The following is a 17,614-nucleotide window of genomic DNA, read 5'->3' as shown; positions in this document are numbered from 1 at the left end:
AAATGCATTTGTCAAGCCCTAGCCCTTGACTGTTATCCCGGGCCAGCTGAGAACTGTCTCTTTGAAAGGATGCACAGTGAGGGCAGAGGGACCCTCAGCCCATCAGCCCGATGGCCACCTGCACCAGCGGAAGTCGGTTAGTGATGAGGGTTTGGCAGCAGTGGGTCAGGAGCCCGTGTTTGGTTGGCGTCATCTCCAAGCTGTTTTCTCAACTCTTCTTCTCTGCCAGGACCCTCACCCAGTGGCTTTTCAGTGCACTCACGCATCTGCTGAGTATCCGCCGTGTGCTAGGCACAGGGCAGACCCAGCCTTGGGTTCGCTCCCCGAGCCCCGCCTGGAACACAAGCCCTTTTCTTGCCCCCTGCAGAAAAGCACATCCATAGGGATGTTGGAGTGGTGGGAAAGTGCACAGGGAAGGGAGGTGTGACGCAGGCCCCCCTGGGACTCTGTGCCGTGATCTATCAGAAAACCTGCCGTCATCGGCGAGTTTTGCACTTTGGTAGGAAACGTCAGTCAGAGCTGCCTGTAACTGATCGTTGTGCTGGAGTTTTAAACAGCTGATAGCAGGAATTGGCAAACTTTCTCTAAAAGGCCAGAGAGTAAATATTTTAGGTTTTGCGGGCCACATGGTCGCTGTCACAGCTGCTCAACTCTGCCTCTGTAGCTTGTAAGCAGCCACGGATACTATGCAAATCAGTGGGCCTGGCCGTGTGCCAATAAAACTTTATTTATGGACGCCGAAATTTGAATTTCATGGAGTTTTCACTTGTCATGAGATGCTATTCTTTTTTTCCCCGGCATTTTTTTCAACCATATTAAAACAGAAAAACCCCTCTTAGTTTATGGGCTGTATAAAAATAGGCAGCATGTGGGATTTGGCCCCCAGGCTGCAGTTCGCTGACCCCGATCTAAAGGTAAGGGTCAGGAGATGTACCTGGGGGAATTACTGCCTCGCTTTCCCCGTGTTTAAGTGCCCAGCTCTGTGCACCGCAGCGTGCCCGGGCAGCCCTCCATCCCAGCAGCTGTGCAGTTGCCCGTGTCTCCCCCCAGGTCCTCAGATGGTGATTTCGGGGGGGGGGGCCTCCGGGGAGGGGCTGGACTAAACTGCCCTGGGGCCCGGGGCCCCCACGAGCAGGTTGTTGGGAAACAGAACCCAAGGCTGGGACAGCCATCGTAGGTGAAGTGTGTGCGCAGAAGGGCCGGGTTCTCGAGGGCTGTTGGTAGCAGAAGGACAAGATTCTGTTCTTAATGCATTTCCGACACCCCCTCGTGGCTCCCGTAGGAACCTGCGCAAGGGGCCCAGCGGCCTGGCTGACGAGATCAACTTCGAGGACTTTCTGACCATCATGTCCTACTTCCGGCCCATCGACACCACCATGGATGAGGAGCGGGTGCAGCTGTGCCGGAAAGAGAAGCTAAGATGTGGGTGTCCCGGGGCCCCTCCCCGGTGCGCACCTGGCCGCCCCCAAGGGGGGGTTGGGGAGGGTCGGGTCAGGTTGCACCAGCCCAGACCTTGGGGAGGTTGGTCCCGATTTTCACACACAAAGGGTGGTGTTTGCACCTCCCTCTCCTCGGAGGCTGTTGCGTGGCAGCCTCCTTGTTGACACTTCTCAGCAGCTGGTGGTTTTCTGGGAACAGAAAGAGGTGTCAGTGATTGGAAAAGGTTAAGGCCCTTGGTTTGGACAGACCTGGTTCAATCCAGCCCCTTCACTAAGCAGCTGTGTGACCCTGAACCTGACGGTGGGGATGAGGACTGAGCATAAGGGTGATTCTGAGGCTGGGTGGGATCTCGGGTGCTTCCTGAAAGTTCCTTTCTTCCCTCCCCTGGCCCATGACTGGCCACTGTATGCAGTTTCACGGGGCGGCCTCTGTGGGGCTTGTCCGTCCCAGAGGAGCCTCTGCTGGCCCTGGGCTCTGAGCAAGTTTAGCTGGGATCGGCCTTGGTGGGGGATGGCACAGAGTCCCAGGGTGGCTTGCGTCACACCTCCCTTCCCCATGCACTTTCCCACGACTCCAGCATCCCTCTCTATCCCACCCGAGCAGCAGCGTCTGTGCAGCGTCTGCAGGGACATGTAAACACGGGGCTTGGGCTATACTTAGCTCGGGCTGTGTACTGAGGGTTGTTGGGGGCAGGGCGGTGATGCCTGGTGTCCGCCCGGCTTCCACACTGTTCCAAGGACCAGGTCAAGGGGTGTGAGGGCTGTGGGATGGGACCCACTCTGGTTCAAACCCCCGGCTGCCCCTCCCTTAATGGGGTGGCTGCGGGCAAATGCCTTAGCTTCTGTGAGCTTGGCAGCCCAGTCTGTGAAATGGGCTCAGGGCAGCCCTGGCCTCACGGGGTCATGTGAGGATGAGAGGAAGAGATGTTTGCACAGCGTCGGGCTGGATAAATGCCAGGACCGAGGACTTTTATGAGCCTGAGGCTGAGCTAGGAGGCAGAGAGGTCACCTCCCCTTTAGCTCCTGGATCTGTTGGGCTGCGGGATGCTGAGTGATGTCAGTAAAGGGACCACGTGATGTCACTAAGCGTGAAATAACCGGAGCGGGTGTGAACGCCCCTCGTACCATCGGGGCCGGCTCAGATCTGCCAGGGGCAAGATGTAGGCAGCCGGGTCCGTGATCTGCCCCAGGCCTGGGATGACAGCCGCCCTCTGGGTCCGTCAGGAATGACACTTTGAAATAACGCTGAGCTGGCTTCCTGTTAATGAGACTGTCACATCGTCTGCACTCACAGTGTGCCAGGCGGTCGCTGGCCCTGGTCCACCAGCCTTAGCTCACCTGGCAACACCATGAGGCAGATGTGTGCTTACTCCCATTTTACAGATGGGGAAGCTGAGGCTCAGAAAAGTTAGGTCACTTGCCCAAGGTCACCCACCAGGAAGTGGTCGGTCTGGCCCCATGGCCTTTGCCCTTGCCCTCTATGGCTTCGGCAGGTTTGTGTTACTGGGGTCTTTTGCTCAGTTTGAAGTAGGGGAAGGTTGGGGGGCGGGGCGACCCGGGCTCCCCTCCGCCTTGCCTGACTCAGCCGCTCTCTCCCCCTGCCACCCCCCAGTTCTGTTCCACATGTATGACTCAGACAGCGACGGCCGCATCACCCTGGAAGAGTATCGAAATGTAAAGTATGCTCCCGCGCCGGCGGGCCCCAGCGCCTCCCCTGCCCTGCGGTCGGGACGGAGGCCCAAGTTCACGGCGTCTCTGCTCCACCGGCAGGTGGTCGAGGAGCTGCTCTCCGGAAACCCCCACATCGAGAAGGAATCTGCGCGCTCCATCGCCGACGGGGCCATGATGGAGGCGGCCAGCGTCTGCGTGGGGCGGATGGTGAGAGCCGCCGGGGCCGGACCCCCAGATCCCTCCCTGCCCCTGCTGACCCCGCCGTGCCGTGCCCTGGTACTAGTCTGTGTTTGTGGAAGGCCCCAGCGGGCAGAGACTGTGCGTGTCCTGCTCGCCGCTCTAACCGGGCCTGGCGCAGACCACTGCTCACAGGCTTCTCGCTGCTTTCCTGTCCCCCCAGAAGACCGGCCCCATATCCCAACCCCTGGGGGGTCAGGCCAAGCAGGGGAGTCTGGCTTTGGGGGCCGTAGACCCCACTACGTAGCTCCCTCGGGCCCACAGGCAGTGCCTGACACAGTGCCAGGCCCAGTTGGGGCACAGCCCGGCCTTGCTCTCATTTAATTATTAATGAGGGGATTTGTGGCCTGGAGGGCAGGGGTCAGCAGGGAGCTCTCTTGAGGGCCCACAGTCTGGGGTCCAGCGAGGAGCTGGGAGCAGCGGGGGGTGACGTGTAGATGAGACAGGAGAGGGGCTGGGCCATCAGGGCTTGTGTGCTGATGAGGGTGGGAGGCTCCGTGCTGACAGAGGCACTTGCAAGGCTGCTACGGTGGCCCAGGCGGAGGGCCGGGCTCGAGCTCTGATGGGGAGGAAGGCGGGTGGGACCACGTGATCAGGAGCTGGGACACAGCTGAGGCTTGTCGGGGTCCCACTGGTGTAGAAGTGGCTGGATCATTTCTGGAACCGTGCTGTTGGGCCTCTGGTGATGTCGGTGGGTTAGAGCAGGGTTTCTCCGCCCGGCCTTGTTGGCACGTGGGGTTGTCCTGGGGTTGCAGGGGCCTGAGCAGCCTCCCTGGCTTCCACCCACTAGATGCCAGTCACCGTCCAAGTCGTGACAACCAACATGTCTCCAGACACGGCCCACCGTCCCTGGGCCGGGGGACGAAGTCACCCCCAGTGCAGAACCGTTGGCGCAGAGGGGCACAGGAGCGAACGGTCAGGGCAGTGGTAACTGGCACGTCGTATGAGGGGTCACTGCCGGCTTTTACGTGCTCTGATGGTGCCGTCGTCAGGGTGGGGAGGCACGGACTCTGGCAGGCGCCTCCTGGAGGCTCCAGGCAGCCAGGTGCCCCCAGGGTCACCTGGAGGGTGACCACACAGCGTGTGCGGCACCGTGCTGGCTTCTTCACGTGCATCACTTCATAGATTTGTAACCTTGCTTCACTGGTGGGGACATAAAGAATTTTCTGGACTTTGGGGGCAGCGACCTTTTTGCTGCGCTGGGTGGACTCGCTCTTGCAGGGCCGGGTCCACTCCAGACAGCCCCTGACGCAGGGGCTCGGAGCCCCCCGGGAGCCATGCGGGTAGGCACGTGACCATCTCCATGGATTTTGTTCCCTGAGGGTTTCGGGTGGTCCCCCTGGGGCCGTCCCCTCTGGCTCCTGTGTATTTATAGTGGCTGCAGCCCCAGACACCATCATGGCTTTGGGGTGACCCCAGCCCAGATGGAGGGGTGTTATCCTGCTGAAACCTGCTGTCTGTGCCCAGGCCTGTCATCAGGAGATGGCGGGCAGGGGGCTGAGGTCACTTTCTCAGCCTGTATTTCATTTGTCTGCTTCGGGGACCCAGGGAGAGGCTTCTGGCTTTGGCGAAGCCACCCCACTCAGACAGTTAACTGCCGCGGAAAAGGCCGGTGACCTCGGTGGGGAGCGCGGGGATTCCCCTGCCGGGTTGCCTGAGCCAGATTCCCACTTGATTTAATGACACTCTCCTTCGTTAAATTGCTCCCCGTCCCGCTCCAGTTTCAATTGGCGACAGTTTTCTTAATTTGCTGTAGTAAAATTGCTGTCAGCTGCTGATCTGCATAAAAGCTGCACAGCCTCAGAAGCCGGGGCTTTCCGGGAGTCCGTGCCGGCTTCCCGGGTGCACGTCCCGCTCACCGTGTGCATCTCTCTTTATGTACGGATCCTCTGTGTGCTCTTAGAGGGTTTTCTTGTGTGATCGTCGACCAGATACACACAGAGGCTCAGGGTGAGGGGTGGCCGAGTCAGTTCACACCCTGTGGCCCCTGAGGACGCTTAACATTTCTGCCCGCACCTCTCACCAAAGACAAATGACGCATCGCCCCGCCGTAACGGACCTCCGAAGCCGGCTGTCGACTGCGGCAGTGAGCTCTTTCCAGGGTGTTTCCCTGGAAACCTTGTTGTGGCTGGAGGCTGGGGCAGCTGTGCTGGGGTCTCAGCCTAGGGCGCTGCCCTGACCCTGCAGCCCCTCCACCCAGTGCCCGCCCTCCAGCCCGGCTCTTGGGCCGGGGGGACCTTATCTGTAATTAGCTCCCCTCGCTGCCCTAGGAATCCGGAGTCTCTGGCAGGGAGTGGGCGGCCACTTCTGTCTGTGCCCCTGGGCAGGAAGAGCCGACAGCCCTAGGGACAGGGCTGGCCCAGGCCTTCTAAAAAATTGGTGTTTTTCATAATATTAAAAAGTATATCCAGGGGACTCAGCCCTGACGGTCCAGTGGTTAAGACTTCGCCTTCCAGTGCAGGGGGTGCAGGTTAGATCCCTGCTCGGGGAGCTAAGATCCCACATGCCTCTCGGCCAAAAAACTAAAACATAAAACAGAAGGAATGTTGTAACAAATTCAATAAAGACTTTAAAAATGGTCCACATCTAAAAAAAAAAAAAAGTATATCCAAAATTAGATTAAGAACAGAACCCACCTCTGGGAGCTGTTGTGAGGTTTGCATCAGTTCGTGGTAATAACGTTTGTAAAGTACACACGGCACGTGCTCAGAGAGCGCCTGCCGACGTTTTCTTAAAGACACGTAGGAACAAATCTCCAAGCGGTACAGAAGGAGAAGTGCGTCTTTCTTGGCCCTCCTCCCCTCGGCCCTGGTCCTTTTCCCTAAAGAGAACTGCCCTTGATGGTGTTATTCCTGACACAGACCGACGTGTACACGTGTGTCTTTCGGTTCTGACTCACACAAAGCGGCACTGAACTGCCGCGGCTCGCTCTCCCCCGTGCTGACCCCACAGGTCCGCGGAGCAGGTGACAGCCGTCTGCTTCGTGATGTAGGACAGAATCTGCAGCCATCTTTCTGCTCCTTGTTTGTTTTTTTCCCCCGTGTATGTATCTTGGAGCCTTTTCCATATCAGCAGGTCTAGATCGACCCCTTCTTCGTGGTAACCAATAGCCAGGGCGACCACGATTTATTTGGCTGGTGTTGTATTGACGGGCAGTGGGGTGTCAGCCCAGCTTTCACTGTCACAGAGGGCGCCGTGGGGACGTGGTCTTAGCACCATGGGCAGGAGCCCCATTTATCATCTCGTGTGTGTGCAGAGACTGGCACTGCCAGTGACTTGGCAGGTGGGAGGCTCCTGGGCCAGATGTTATCAGGGTGACTCACTTGGCCCTTTCCCCAGTGTCTGGAGTGCAGGTCGGCCCAGAACTGGTCTTACCAAGGCTGGTTTGAGGAGGCAGGACCTAGAAATGGCAGGAGGTGTCTGCTGGTGGCCGTACTGTTGGGAAGTGGCGGGAGGCGGCTGTGCCGGGTGGAGCGAGCCCTGCCTCTGTGCCCACCCTCTTCCTTTCCCACCCTCGTCTAACCTGTCCTCCCTGGGGGGCGTGGGGGGTGGCCCTGGTGAGCCTGCACCACCTTCCGTCCCACCATCGAGCCAGTGAAGGAGACGCTGGAGTTCAGGGCGACCAGCCTCGAGCTGGAGGCGAACAATCCAGAATGTTCTCCCCATTCTCATGATTCTACCTAAATGGCCCCAGCCTTCTGTGTTGCAGGGTGGGGGGAAGATGGAGAGTCTCCAGGCAGAAGCCCCTCACTGCACCCTGTGCTCTGTCCCCAGGAGCCTGACCAGGTGTACGAGGGCATCACTTTCGATGACTTCCTGAAGGTGGGTACCTGGGGGTGGGGGTGGGCACGGGGGCTGTGCTGGGGGCTTGAGGGGGCCCCTGCTGGTCAGGAGATGGGCGTCTCTGTGGAAAGGGGTCAAGCCTGGGTGTGGCCTTTAAAATAGTTTAAACTGGTTTTACTTATTTTTATTGGAAGGGTGATGATAGGTATACACGGTCAGAACAACTAAGCAAGTGCAAAAGGGCCTGTGAGGAAAACTCCATTTTTCTCCCCCCCTCCTCAGAAGCACCCTGTTGACAGTTGGAGCCAGGGTTCTGGAACGTTCTGTGCCTGTAGAGACCTGCCCTTCACAGAAGCACACACTGGTGTTGACCGCGTGTGCTTCTGCCCTGGGGCTCGCAGCCCATGCTGCTTGTCTGGCTTCCCACCTTCCACCCTTGTTAGTGGACATTCAGGCCTCCCCCAGCCTTCACTGCTACAAACCTGCTCACAGGCTGGGAACTGGGGCCCCTCGCTGCTCTGACAGGCAGATCCCTGTGGCAAGGAGTCGAGCCCCCCATGCTCTGCCCGTGCTTTGGCCCTGAGCATCCCAACAGCGGTGTCCCCGAGCCCCTTCCAGGAGGCGAGGAAGATGGGAAGTCAGGGGGACGATACCCAGGGTGGCCTCCTGGCCGGCCGCCGACTCTCCGGGCGGCCCCTAGGGAAACGGGCCTGTCCCTGGGTTGGGGCCGGGGACTCTGGTGAGCTGAGGGGCAGCTCGGCTGGGCGCTCCCCCAAAGTCTGCGCCGCCAACCTGGCCAGTCATGGCAAGAGGAAGGGGGCGGGCGGCACAGACCTGGGCCTGAGGGAGAGACCTGAAGGGCCTACTGGGCCAGAGGACAGGCGCCCCATGCCCCCGCCGCCCCCAGGGCTGGGCAGGGCAGGCAGACTGGGAGCGCCTGAGCTGCCGTCGGTGCCACAGGCCACCTTGGCTTGTTCTGAGGTCTGCGCTCCAGAAAAGTGATGACACCCAAGCAAGAACCAGAATAAGGAGTTAGAAGATCAGGGAGGCCAGGGAAGGTTAGGGAGGAGGGATGGCTGCTTTAAGCCAGAAGATAGGATGAAATCCAATTTTGGCCTCAGAAACCAAGCTTCTTCCCCAGAAGGCCGCCCCCGCCGCTGCCCCGCCTCTAGTGTTCCCAAGGCTGCTGCCTCTGCACCGTGGGAGTTTTTCCTGACCAGCCGGCCCATCCCATTCTCTGAGCCCCACCACTAGCCTCTTGACACCTGGCATCACCCGGCCTTTGGCAGAAACCACCCACCCTGGCATCCAGGTATCTTCTCCTGGGAACATCTTGTTCACCTAACAAGGAAAGCACCTGGCGGACCGTAGGCATGTGACAGTGGCAGGAAATGTGCTGAGGCCTCCCTGCCACTTGGGTGCCCACAGGGCTCTGCTTTCCCCAGCCTCAAGGCTGTCCCTGGAGATGTTGAGGGCGACAGCTTGAGAGTTTGAAGTTCTTACATAAGCAGGGAGACAGTGACAAGTCACTGCCCACCACGTCCCTCCGTTCCTGTTTGCATCCTGCCCGCCATCTCTCCATCTGTGGTCCTCCTGGGCCCCGAGTGGCCAAGGAGCTGGCGGGCGCACAGTCCTGCCCGCGCTGGGGCTTCCTAGTGTGGCAGATACAGGGTCTGGTGGCCTGAGTGTCCGCTAGGGCCCTAGCCAGGATGGACCGTGATGGCAGTGCCAGTAGCAGGTATGTGGTGATGGATGTGGGCTTTGGCAGAAATTACCTTTCCTGGGCATGAGCCTTGTCTGTCTGGAACACGGTGACCTCCTATCCCTGGGAAGACCTAACTGTTGTGACCTTTTAATTTATAATGATGGCTTAATGAAACCTTATAATTGCACAGCCCTTAACAGTTTATAAACCGCTTCCGTGCATGATTCCCCTGGAGCCCCCAAAACATTCCGTGAACGGGCAGCACAGGTGGTGGTCTCGACACTTTTCTGGTGGAAAGGAGGTTTAGTGGGCTTAAGGAATTTGCATGAAAATCATAGAGCCTGAAGTGGCGGGTGGGATTCAAGTGACTTCAGCTAAGAGCTTGGATTCAGTACTTAATAATAACTTGCTGTGACAATCCATAAAGAATCCAAATGTCAGCCCAATTAACCAGCAAAAAGGCAGATGGAAGTTTCTCTTCCACGCTTCGCACTGGATTCCACCTGCGGGAGCTTCTCAGTGGGTGGCGGAGGAGGGCGGGTGGGAATGTGGCCGAGGACTCCGGTGGGGATGCCCGCTCACACTGCTCCGTCTGTTCCAGATCTGGCAGGGGATAGACATCGAGACAAAGATGCACGTCCGCTTCCTTAACATGGAAACCATCGCCCTGTGCCACTGACCGCCCCTCCCCCATGGAGAACCCGCACTTGGACCCGGGCAGCGAGGCCCACGGGGGCCCTTTTGCTACAGCTCTTGTAAATAGTCAACATCCCTCGCTCATCTCTTTTTCCCGCAGGGTATGGTACATGGGGCTTTGCTGTTTTTATCTCCAATAAAATAGAAAAAGGGTTTGTTAATGAACCTGGCTCCTGTCTGTTCCCCACGTCCATGCACGTGGCCTGGCCGTTTGGCGGCCCGAGGCTGGCTGACTATATGAGGAGCGAGGGGCAGCAGCAGCAAGTCTTCAGAGACTGGTTTGCAAGCGGATTTATTTTTCCCTTCCTTTCTGGTTTATTGTGGGTTAAATATTTGCTGTTTTGCCCGCATGAGTGCTGGGAATTCACCTGCCTTCGCAAGCCTAGGCAGGAAAGTAAGGAGAAGCAGCTCCTCACTCCATGGGGGCCGGGACTTGGGGGGGGCGGGGGGGGCTTCCTTGGTGCCACGACCGGATATTCAGACCCAAGGAGGAGACAAGTGGAGCTGAGCCTGGGCCAGCTGCAGTGAGGGCCCGAGCTCGCCCCATGGTGCTGGGGCCGCCAGCGGTCCGGGCCTGGCGGGAACAGGCTGGGTGTGCCCTGCGGCCCTTCCTCAGGATGGGGGCCGGCTGCATGGCCTGCACTCCACTGTCCCCAGCGCAGCAGCAGCAGGGGAGGTGACTGCCCCAGGTAGCATCTCCCACAACTCCCATTGTCACCTTCCAGCAGTGGGGTTTGAGGGGAGGAAGAAACAAAGGTCATTCATCTCGGTTGGTGGCAGTAGCCCATGAGTCAGCAGAGGGCTGGCAGTCGGTGGTGCCCTGGTGACCTGCTGACTCACTCGGGAGAGCTGCCATCACCGTGGTCACTGGTCACTGTTTACATTCCAGGCTTGTTGCTTTCATCAACACTCACTGGGAGGCACCTTCCTAGCCTTCCAGAAAAGTTCCCCTGATAATTGTTCCCCTGATAATTAGCTATTGCTATTATTTGCATTCTTGAATTTGTAATTCAGTTTTGATATTAAGTGTGCTTTATCTATCTTATACCCACATGGTGTGGGGTTCAGAATGTAACAGGCGCCCCCTGGAGTCTTCATCCGATGCCCAGCACCTGGTCTTCCCTTCCCTGAGGCAGTCATGATGGTCCTTCCTCTGACATCCGCCCCCACCCCCCCAGCTGTGTTGTGCACACGTTGCTTAGGACGGGATTAACGTCAGTTTTTAAAAGCCAGCAGGCGTCCCGAGGGCGGCAGTGGAGCTGAGAAACCCTCATCATTTAGACAGAGCTGGCGCGGGCATCCCTCCCTAGTGAGCCTGCGGTGGACCAGGCTGGGCCTCCGACCCCAGCCATGCCTGAGGAACGCCAGTCTCCATGATGCGCCTGACAGGCGGCCAGGGGCAGCGCGGCCCCATCTCTGGTAAGTAGAGAGCGGTCTGAAGTCACTTCTAGAGCTCTGCTTTTTTTAACTTTTTTAAAATTTTTATGTTTTAAATCGAAGTATAGTTGATTTACAATGTTGTGCTAATTTCTGCTGTACAGCAAAGTGACTCAGTTATACATATATATTCCTTTTTTAATATTTTCCATTATGGTTTATCCCAGGAGATTGGATGTAGTTCCCTGTGCTACACAGTAGAATCTGCTTCTTATTTAGACTTGTGCTTAATTCCACAAATATTTTGACATTTTCAAAGCAGTAGGTCAGGGCCAAGGCTGTGCTGCTTACCCTCCAGGTGCCGGCAATGGGGTGGGAAAGTGGGATGTGATTGCCCTCCCCACTCCCCCCCTTCTCCTGCTGCTGGGATCAGTTGCTCACACCCCTGGGTGCCTGGCTGCCCACAGAAGAAATTTAGAAAGGACTGGTGTGGAGAGATCTGGTCCTGTTTAGGTGCTAGTTAGCTATCGTCCAGGACGGGTCTCCAGTGAGACCCCTGCAGCCTGGCAGAAGCGTGCGTCCCCGTGCCCTCCCCTGCCCCGCACTACTGCCAGGAACCCGTGGAGTTACAGAGCAGCACGGACTGCTGGTGTGGCCACGGTAGGCTGGATTTTCTGGGATTCTCCCAATTTGCTTCCATTTTCTTCTCAACAAAGGCAGTTCATTAATGTAAAGTGTTTTTATAAGTAATAGATCTTCCATCAGCCCCCCTGCAGAGCCTGTGTTTGGGAGACATGGCCACTGTGGGCACAGGCAAGCGTTTGCCCTTGTTCAGACCACCGAGGGCTGGCCTCGTGTCTTTGAAGCTTTGAGCATCCGCTTACCTAAACTAATTAAAATGAGATTTATTCAGCCTGAGCCCAGTCCATACTGCTCAAAACCAAGCTGTTTGTTCACCGTCACTGAGGATGTCATCTAATCGGCAGGGTTGGGGCTCATTTCCACCAGAGGGCGGGCCAGAGTCCGCCTGGGGCTCCCCCGCCGGCTTCCAGGGCACTGTGTGCGTGACGTGTTTTCACTCATTTGGTGGTTCCGGGAGTGATGGGGTCAACTATTAGTTGGTGCGGACCTGCTCCTAGGAAGGGTGGTTATTCCCCCCAGTCTGCTGGCCTTTGATTAGAAAGAACGAGGGTCACTGCTCTGGGTACGCATCTCAGGACGGCTGTCTGGGCAGTGCGGTCTGCAGAGGCTGGAGGCTGGAAGCTCGGAAACAGCCCCTTACCGGCCGGACTGGTGGGCGTGCCCAGGAGGGGCTTTCTGGCTGCAGAGACCCTGAGGGAGTGTAGCACCTTCCCCCCATCTGAAGCAGCCTGAAGCAGGTGATGTTTGTTCTAAAAGTTGAGAAATTAACAAATGCACTTGTTTTACAGCTTTCCTTTTTTTTTTTTTTTTTTTTTTTTTTTTTGCGGTACGCGGGCCTCTCACTGTTGGCGGCCTCTCCCGTTGCAGAGCACAGGCTCCGGATGCGCGGGCTCAGCGGCCATGGCTCACGGGCCCAGCCGCTCCACAGTATGTGGGATCTTCCCGGACCGGGGCACGAACCCGTGTCCCCTGCATCGGCAGGCGGACTCTCAACCACTGCGCCACCAGGGAAGCCCCGGTTTTCCTTTTATTAGGAATTATATCCCTGTGACTAATCAGTGCTAAGTCAAATATCTGAAGTCAGTGCTTCGAGGGCCTCAGGCTGTGTGTGTGGGTGGAGGACACGGGGAGCAGGGACAGTGCAGCCTGCGGGATGAGGGTGAGGTCACCTCTCTCCATGTTCTCCACCCGTTTCCCAGGAATTGGGTTGAAAGCATATCACCAAGGGGAAAAGTTACCAGAACTGGGCTTTTGGCCGTTAAAAGAATACGGCAGTTTGACACAAACACGCCAATTTGGTAGGTTTACAAAAGGGCTGTGTAATGGAAATCTACTACGAGCAGCTCAGGGGAGAGCTGCTGCAGCCACGTTAAACATGAATTATGGATAAGGGAACGCAGTAAGATGACAGCAGCTTCCAACTGTGGCCAAGCATCCTCTGAGGGAACGACTTGCTGCTAGACTTCAGCAAAACCATTGCATTTTTTCTGATCCCAGGCACTGGCAAGTTCTCCATGTGCGTCATGTATGGATCGGATCCTTGTCCCTGAGCAGCTGAACCTGTCTCCACTGCCTGTGGTTCACCAGGCCGGAGCTGAACTGCAGGCGGCACAGTGACTGACGCAGGCTGATGGAGAGTTAAAGACACAAGTTGCCTTGGCAAGGGTTCTGCAAACACCTGCTTTGCAAGCTGTCCTCCCACACAGCGACCTTGGGAAGGCCTTGGAGAGTTGCGTGGGAGGGGCCGGGGTTTTCACCATGACTTCCTAGGGCGTCAGTGTTGCCTTTGTCTCCAGGCTCTTCTGGAATCAGTGAAGAAGTACCAGCAGGGATTCGGTAGCGGATGAACTTGGCCCCAGCAGGACTGAGGACTCTGACGGGCACACGGCGGCTGCTCTTCCTTCTAATCTGCATGTTGACCAAGTGAGCAAGGGGCTAGGTTTCTGGTCTTTACCCCAGGAGTGGTCCAAGGGGCAGCAGTAAGGCTGGAGGATGTGCCGAGAAGCAGTTTATGGCCGCCTCCATCTTAGAGAAACGAGGCGGCTGCATTAGTGCTAGCACCGGGCGAGGGGACAGGAGATACAGTGGTGGGGCTGGGGGGAGCCTGCCCTCCCTTCCTAGGGGATGAAAAGGTCCCCGGCACAGAGCTTCTGCCTGGAAGCCCTTGCCCACCATCAGAGGCAGAGAGCAGGCTGGCACCCGCATGGCACAGGCCGGAGCCCAGCGAGAGGGGCTGTGCCGTTGCCCATCCCAGGCAGCCTCCGTCCAAATCGCTGCATTGCCCACTGCAGCAGCCAGGGAGCCATCTGGCCTGGCCGCTGGTGAGGTGGGCAGGTCTGCGAGGCTCAGGGCGCTGCAGACGGGCGGCCAGCACCACACGCTCCCGGCTGCCACAGCTGCTGCCCAGAGCAAAGGTCCGAGTCGGGAGAGCCAGCCGGCCCCCGCCTCAGCCACTCTCGTAGACCTGCCCGTCCTGACAGGCCGTGGACGGCCTTAAGGCGAAGGCTGTGCCCCTACCAGGAAACCGTTTCTCTCCGAGCTGAGCGAAGTTGGTTTGCAGTGACCAGCGTTTGTCATTTGAATGCAGAGTGGGACGCGCTATCCCCTCAAACGTGGGCCTCTGGTTCCCAGGAGGGGTATGGAGGACTTCATCCTGCTGTGGTCAGCTCTCCTGCACAGAAAGGACCAAAACTCCACTGTTGGGGACATTCAGTTTTTCCTCGAATCAGCTGAATCTGGGCAGCCTTGGTAGGGGAGGTGTTGCTGGCCCTAGGGTGTCTCTGCAAATGGATTATTGCCTGGGCAGCGGCAGTGGCAGCACACGGCTGAGACTGCAAAGCACAGCCTAGCGGCCGCTTGATGACAGAGCCATACTTCCTCCCAGAAAATGCCCTTATGCACAATTTCACATATGGTTGTGTGGGTTTCTTGGATCCTGGGCTAGGAGGCCCTCTAATAGTGGTTCTGGGAAAAACTATTCAACATGTCAGGTGAGATTTCCAGGGTGGGGGGAAGCTGGTAAAGTGGTATGCCAGGGGACTGTCACCACACACCTTGCCAGGGTGACAAGTAATATCAGCAATAAATACATTTAAAAAATTTAATACTAGAACCAACATGGACATGTTATAAAGCAGAAAACAAAGTCATACAATGTTTTAAGACAGGGCAGAGATTTCTGGTGTTTGGCCCTCTGGCTCCCCCAGCGGCATATCTGAGTCTCTTCTGTCTTTAGGGGAGACATGGGGCCCGAGTTTGAAAAGCAGAAGAGATACAGAAGAAAAGGAGACGATAAGTCAACTAAGAAGTCAGAACTTGCAAAGAAGCTCCCACAAAATAGCCAACGGAGACCAAGGTAAGATGGGATGAGCAGATGGGGGTGGACATGGGCCAAGATTTTTTTAAGCCACTGGTAAATGTTGGTTCATAAAGGAACTTTGATCCTTTCCCCATCAGGCTATTTCTTCCAGAATGTAAGGTTTAAAGCAAAAAACACTGACTGAACGTGGTGTGCTTGGAGATTATTTGGGTCCAATAAACCTTCACAAAACCCAGGTGGTTTCCGTGAATGGGAGATGTTATCAACAGGCTGGGAGGAAAAACCCCATGCTTGTAACATTTACACTGGACCAGCAGCTGGCAGTGAATGAAAGTAGTTTAAAACTGTTTTTACTTTCAGTAAAATTTTTCTGGGTCGAATTTCTTTTGAACTCTTCCGTTACTCTTAATTCCTGCAAAGCTAGGAGGGAGAATGTATCTGCAAAATGAACTGTGAAATGGGACTGGAAGGGGCTACTTCTTGAAAGGAAAAATAAACTTTCCGCAGTGGTCCAGTTGCATTAAGACTGTGAGAGGTGAAAACCGTATAAAGCGAGGTCACTAGGGGGTCAGAGCAGCACAAGGCAGCGAGCGTAAATAAAGTACGTACTCCATTTGCCCACTGCACGTTGGCTTCGTTTATGAAGTAACTGGGTTTTCTGAAAGGAAGCAGAAAACCCTCCTGACACAGCTGCCTTCCGGGGAAGGCAGCCTGAAGGAAAGCAATGCTCTCGGGACTGAGGGGATGGTTCGTTCCCGGTCGCGGCTCTCTATGTGGCTCTGTCTAGTTGGATGTGGATTTTTTTATGACTGAGGATCTTAATTTGAAAAACCTTCCAAAACCCTCACGACTCAAAAAGTTGTAGGACTCTGTGTAATGGTGCATTTCCCAACTGCGTACGCTTGTGAACAACAGGAAAGCTTCACTTCGCTCTTGGATCGGGGGGAAGTGAGGAAGTGATTCCCATGCTGAAAATACTCCGTTTGTCCCTTGTGCCTTTTTTTTCCTTTATCAAGAGTCGTATATTTTGTCTTTCCAAAAACCTGCTTTATGATCAACTTCACTATTTGTTGGTTTTCTAGTTCACTGAAGTATTTTTATCCTTTTTTAACTCCTTTAAAGAAGGATTTAACTCCTCCTTTCTACTTTGTTTTTCTGTCTTATTTTCTATAAAGTCATGACGTCTCCCCGCCCATTCGGGCCTCGTCCCCTGGGTCTTGGTGTTCAGTGCTTCCACTATTACCCTGGTCTGGAGAGTTTCTATTTTCCATTTTTCTTTCCCTGTTTAAAACCAAGTTAATTCAGGAGTGCCTGGGGCTTCCAGGTGTATGTTTTTGTTTAGCTTTTTGTTGATTTCTAATCGTACCACACTGGGACTGGGGGCACCGGATTGGACCTGTCTGGTATTGCTCTTTGTGTAATCTGAGATCTTCCTTGTGGCCTTCATACATGGTCATTTTTTATGCATGTTTTGTGGGTATTTGAAAAGGGACAGAATCCTACCTACATCCATCGTGTCACGCTTATAAATTAAGTAAATCCGCCGCATCACCCAGCATGGGCATGGATTTTGTTTCTCTGAGTAGTTGTCAGTTTTCTGCTTTGCTGTTTTGAAGGTACAGTAGACGGCGGCTGCTGCTCACAACAGTCTAAATCGTGAGTAACGCAAGGCTTTGCCCTCTTAATCCTTGGAAACGGAAGCTAGTTATCACACGGAAGCGGCCTCTCGTGCTGCCCCGTGTTAGCTCGGTGGTTGAACGTAATGGTCCCTCCGCGTTCTCCCCTTCTCAGTCTCTACTCCAGAACCCATCACCTTCCACCCCACGCGGAGGATGGGTGTTTACGGTACATACAAAGTGTCTACTTTGTATCGTGCATTGCAGACACCAAAGTGTCTACTTTGTATCGTGCATTGCAGACACAATAGTCAGCAAAACAGTTATTAATGAAGTAGTTGTATAAATATACAATTATAACCATGTTAAAATCTACCAGGAAAAAGCACTGCTCTCCCAGGTTGGGTGATGGTGTCAGAGAAGACGACCCAGAGATGGTCTCAGATCCAGATCCAAGGGCTCAGAGACTAGCATGTCCAAAGGCCCCCAAAGAAGCAAGGGTTTGGAGACAGGAAAGAGGATGAGCAGGGGTGCAGAAGGGCCTTTCTCAGAGCTGGAGCAAGGGCTGTGTGTAGTGTACAGAACGATGTGGGGAGGTCCCAGCTTGGGCCCGGGCGACACTCCTGAGACAGGTGGGGAGCAGATGCAGGGCTGCGGTGGAGGAGCGTGGGGGAAGGAGGTACAAATCTGAGCCATCAGTGTGTGGTACTGAAAGCCCTGAGTGAGAGTGAGAACAGAGTAAGATGAAACGAGCCCTGACAAACGCAGCTGGAGAAAAATAAATTGGCAAAGGAGAAGAGCAAAGGCAGTAGAGGAAGATGTGGGGGGGTCACATAAGCGCGCCCTGCAGTTGCTTTTTTCCCCCAACACTTAAAACCTAGTGAGGTGCTCCTCTGTAGTTCTAAAATACACAGAATTGGTTCTTCCCACGTTTCTCCCAGCTCCCAAATGAGACAGTTCTCTAACTGTTGTCACAGGGAAAAGCAAGCACCAGGTCATAGTTGTAACCCGGTATGGTGTCGCAGGACGAACGGCAGATGGGCACAGTGCTCTGAAAGGCCAGCCGGTCCACTGCAAACTCGTAGGCCTGGATCAGCCCCCGGTGTCTAGAGAAAGCACAGAGACGGCG

The 17,614-nt window shown here is 55.6% G+C and overlaps 2 protein-coding genes and 1 long non-coding RNA gene across 3 annotated transcripts in view; 2 read left to right on the top strand and 1 right to left on the bottom strand.

Annotated features, from left to right (window-relative positions):
• TESC (tescalcin) overlaps positions 1–9,692 on the top strand; it is a 62,788-nt gene extending 53,096 nt beyond the window's left edge. Inside the window, exons 4-8 of the mRNA XM_030860418.2 lie at positions 1,283–1,422; positions 3,052–3,113; positions 3,210–3,317; positions 7,122–7,169; positions 9,437–9,692. Coding sequence (XP_030716278.1) covers positions 1,283–1,422; positions 3,052–3,113; positions 3,210–3,317; positions 7,122–7,169; positions 9,437–9,514 — 436 coding nt within the window. The 3' untranslated portion in view covers positions 9,515–9,692. The remainder of the gene's footprint in view (positions 1–1,282; positions 1,423–3,051; positions 3,114–3,209; positions 3,318–7,121; positions 7,170–9,436) is intronic.
• An 817-nt stretch (positions 9,693–10,509) lies between these two features.
• Positions 10,510–15,916, top strand: LOC132598329 (uncharacterized). Its single transcript, XR_009566351.1, has 4 exons — positions 10,510–10,950; positions 12,418–12,477; positions 13,048–13,473; positions 14,786–15,916. It is a non-coding gene; the product is annotated as an uncharacterized lncRNA (long non-coding RNA).
• FBXW8 (F-box and WD repeat domain containing 8) overlaps positions 14,637–17,614 on the bottom strand; it is a 113,933-nt gene continuing 110,955 nt past the window's right edge. The window contains exon 11 of the mRNA XM_030860419.3: positions 14,637–17,591. Within this exon, the coding sequence (XP_030716279.1) occupies positions 17,447–17,591 (145 nt within the window). The 3' untranslated portion in view covers positions 14,637–17,446. The remainder of the gene's footprint in view (positions 17,592–17,614) is intronic.

This window comes from Globicephala melas, chromosome 13 (assembly GCF_963455315.2).
Source record: "Globicephala melas chromosome 13, mGloMel1.2, whole genome shotgun sequence".
NCBI lineage: Eukaryota > Metazoa > Chordata > Mammalia > Artiodactyla > Delphinidae > Globicephala > Globicephala melas.
This window is presented reverse-complemented; position numbering and strand designations above follow the sequence as displayed.